The sequence below is a fragment of the Sphaeroforma arctica genome, assembly GCF_001186125.1.
Source record: "Sphaeroforma arctica JP610 unplaced genomic scaffold supercont1.564, whole genome shotgun sequence".
Taxonomy (NCBI): domain Eukaryota; class Ichthyosporea; order Ichthyophonida; genus Sphaeroforma; species Sphaeroforma arctica.
The window spans coordinates 6530-10493 of NW_014039994.1; the positions used below are offsets into that span (position 1 = coordinate 6530).

The 3964-nt window shown below is 41.6% G+C and overlaps 1 protein-coding gene across 1 annotated transcript; it reads right to left on the bottom strand.

Annotated features, from left to right (window-relative positions):
* Positions 1 to 1949: 1949 nt before the first annotated feature.
* Positions 1950 to 3161, bottom strand: SARC_07256 (hypothetical protein; the record flags this gene model as incomplete). The annotated part of the gene is made up of 2 exons (XM_014298808.1): positions 1950 to 2060; positions 2964 to 3161. The coding sequence occupies 2 exons, from the start codon at positions 3159 to 3161 to the stop codon at positions 1950 to 1952; spliced, it is 309 nt and encodes a 102-aa protein (XP_014154283.1).
* Positions 3162 to 3964: the final 803 nt, after the last annotated feature.

Here is a 3964-nt window from a genome sequence, read left to right on the forward strand (position 1 = left end):
CATGAAGTCATAATCAACCATGGTATGTAGGAGAGAATGGTAGATGAAGTCATAATCAACCATGGTATGTAGGGCAGAATGGTAGATGAATTCATAATGAACCTTGGTATGTAGGAGAGAAAGGTAGATGAATTCATAACTAGCCATGGTAAGTAGGGTAGAATGGTAGATGAATCCATAATCAACCATGGTATGTAGGAGAGAATGGTAGATGAAGTCATAATCAACCATGATATGTAGGGCAGAATGGTAGATGAATTCATAATGAACCATGTTATGTAGGAGAAAATGGTAGGTGAATTGATAATGAACCATGGTATGTAGGAGAGAATGGTAGATGTATTCATAATCAGCCATGATAAGTAGGAGATTATGGTAGATGAATTCATAATCAGCCAAGGTAGGTAGGAGAGAATGCGAGATCAACACTTATATAATTTGTGACCCTGTGACTTTCAGTCACTTTTTTTCTCATGTAGATGCAAAATTAATAATAGCTTTCTATAATAAATTGAACAAGAAGGCTATGGTCAGTTAGATAATTATCATAGCCTTCTAAATTAAGCATATTTACCCATATCTACTTCCATAGCCTTCTAATATTATAAATAATATTCACCGAGTTCAAACATCTACCACCACATTCCACAGCCACCTCGTCAGAAAATACAATTTTAATACTCCAATCGAAGACCAACGGTGGTTGCAAAAATCAAGAATGCCTTATAAGGCATCCCTATTTTCCGGTATGCGAGATGTTCAAAAACTCACGACCAAATGACGTCATGACCGCATGCTCAAAAAGTGTTCGTTCTACATATGAACAACATACAGCAGGTTGTAGTGAGCAGGACAATAACTCGATCCGATATTAAAAAATGGACAAAGAGTGTTTTGTTGACAAAATTTTATTTTGTTGAAAATAATAAATAGCATCCCAACTATCGTCCATCTGAACGACGACAGCGCCTTATAAGTGTCAAAGAGATGTACAGGCGAGGTGAAACATTCCAAACATATATGGATGAAACTTGTGGATATCGTGTACAGGTGGGTATAGGTGATAGTAGACGTACGGACTATCGAGCTTTTCAATCCATGGTTTTCCTGTTTCCGAGTCTTATAGTTGTGAATTACAATACGTGGTATGTCTCGTGCAAGAAAGCATGTCGTACAAGTTTCTTACGAGAGATGTACCAGTGTAATTATGATTACAGCCTGCGATGATGCTCTGGCCATACACAAGAGACGATGAGGTCAGCAAAGTACATGGATAAGCCAATGAAAAAAAAACACATCTCAAATGTTTTGGATATGGCTCATCAGGGCAATATGTATCGCTTAAGCTATAGTATTTTGCACCAGCCATATAACATTATCTTACACGCAAGCCAGAACGTTCACTGGTCTTGTAGTAGACTACATAGTAACAATTAACCTCGTCAAAGACGGGCGCAATCGATGGATCGAGTACCCAAAATGGTTCAAGAAGGTAAGCTTGGAGTTCCTTCGTGACTGACTTTTCGGATATGAGACAGCGAACAATCTGTGTCGAAGTTCGCCAACTTGTGGACAAAAGCTGACTTGCGCAAAAAGAAGCACATCCTTATATCCAAGACCACAGCACTTGTTATGCTTTGTTCAGGTTGCAACTGCTATAAAGGACACGCAACCACATGACAGACATGCACTGCATGATACGAGTGCCAGATGCTCACAGTGCGGCGAATGTAGTAGATATCCGGACCACCGGCGCTCCGAAATTTATTGAATGCTTAGCGGACTTCACTAAGGAGGTGCACCCATGGATGAATGGGTCTGAAGTGACATATACACAGCTGTGGCATAGACTAATGTTGGCCAGAGGTAGAAGCTCCGCGAATGGTGTAGTGTTGAATAAATAAAATATGTCTCAATCTAATAAAGTATGTTCCAATCTAATGAGCGGGCTATAAATCCTTCCAGAAATTCGGGTTTGCGTTGAGCTTCGATTTGAATTTGTCGAACCATTGCTGTACCACAGACAGCGGAATGAACATCTCATTGGGCCGTTGCGCCATCTGCGAGCACGTGGGGTTTAGGGTTTACGTGTGTTACAACACACAGGACGCACCAGATGGGCCAGGTATGGACACGTGACTTACATCGCAGTGTACACGGTTGACAGGATGTGTGTGCATTATACATATCATGATAAGTATAGAGTGTACACGGTTGATAGGATGTATGGGCATTATACAGCCAGGTGCTTGTGTATATCGTGAGAAGTATAGAGAGTGTACATGGTTGATAGGATGTGTGTGCACTATACATATCATGAGGTGTATAGTGAGTGTACACGGTTGATAGGATGTGTGCGCAAAATACATATCATGAGGAGTATAGGGAGTGTACACGGTTGATAGGATGTGTGTACATCATACATCCAGGTGCTTGTGGATATCATGAGAAGTATAGAGTCTACTATGTGCCGTATACTTACTGAGTTGGCAACGACACAAAACAATACAAAACGATCCATTTGGGCCACTGACTGTGTGTGTGTGAATATGTGTGGGCTGTGACAGTTGACATAGAAAGCCATCGCGTGCACAGAAGTGATGCACATACCACATACCACTATATCAAATCTATAGAATAAGTCTACATCTTTATGTGCACGTACAAGCATATTGTAGTCAAAACATATTCCAGCACCGAAATGAACTTTCATACTCTGTGTAAATTTACAAATGTGCATGTATCTGGATATTCATGCATATATACATATGTGCATGTATCTGAATATTCATGCATATATACACATGTGCATGTATCTGAATATTCATGCGTATATACACATGTGCATGTATCTGAATATTCATGCATATATACACATGCGCATGTATCTGAATATTCATGCATATATACCCATATGTGCATGCATCTGGATATTCATGCGCATACATACAGCATTCGCGTACCTGTTGTTGTGTGCACGTGAAGGACATGGCGTAGTTCATGAAGCTGGTGAGGATCTTCTCCGTGAACGTCACTAGATTGGTGGGGTTGCTGAGTGCGTTGTTTTGTGTGGCAGGTACTTGCTGCGCCAGCTCAACCAACGGTTCTACCGATATCCCTGCAGATGGGCGGATAATTTTAACCAATCGGATAACGTACATAGACAACCAAGGTTAAAAACAACGACAACAGATGCGTGGGGAGGACGGGAGTGCGCAGAACACATTGGACTATAAGCAGAGGCGCCTACACACAGCACACAGACACTCCCTGTCCGTACCATTTTATTGATGGGACAGTAAGTGCACTTGGACTTGCATACCACACACGTGGCCGGGTATATTACTCGAAAGAACTACACAGCAAGGACATGCGCTTAACTATACACACTCCATTCTTTAGCCAAGTACTAGAGCTATTTATGAGTTTAGGGTTATAGAAACTAGCAACCCTTCATTCTAGGGTTTAGGGTTTAAGGCCTAGTACGAGAGCATATGACTTACCCAGCTGACCTATGTGTGTCTGTCCCGCTGCTACCAGCTGCGATTGCACCGTTCCAAACGGATGCGATGAAGTGGCGTCACTCTGCGATGGAAAGTGGGCAGCATGTGTTAAGATAGAACACTCCCACAAGTGTCAGTGCAAAGGAGTATAGGTGGATGGCATGACACCGTACACATACAGATGGTCCACCTTCAAAAGTACTCAAATCAGTATATATATATATATATATATTATGATATCCCTGTAGTAGGGGTGGCTAACTAACTTGTTTCTACGGAGATATCGCAAAGCTGTGATCTATGGGTTCGATTCCTCGATTTCCAAAAAACAAATCAGTGATGGCGCGAGGTCGCAGCGCTACTGAGTCTGGGCATAAGGGGAATGGTGACTGATAGGTTATAGTTTTGTAACATCCCAGTAGTAGCAAGTTGGCTAACAACTCCTACTACGGGAACATCAC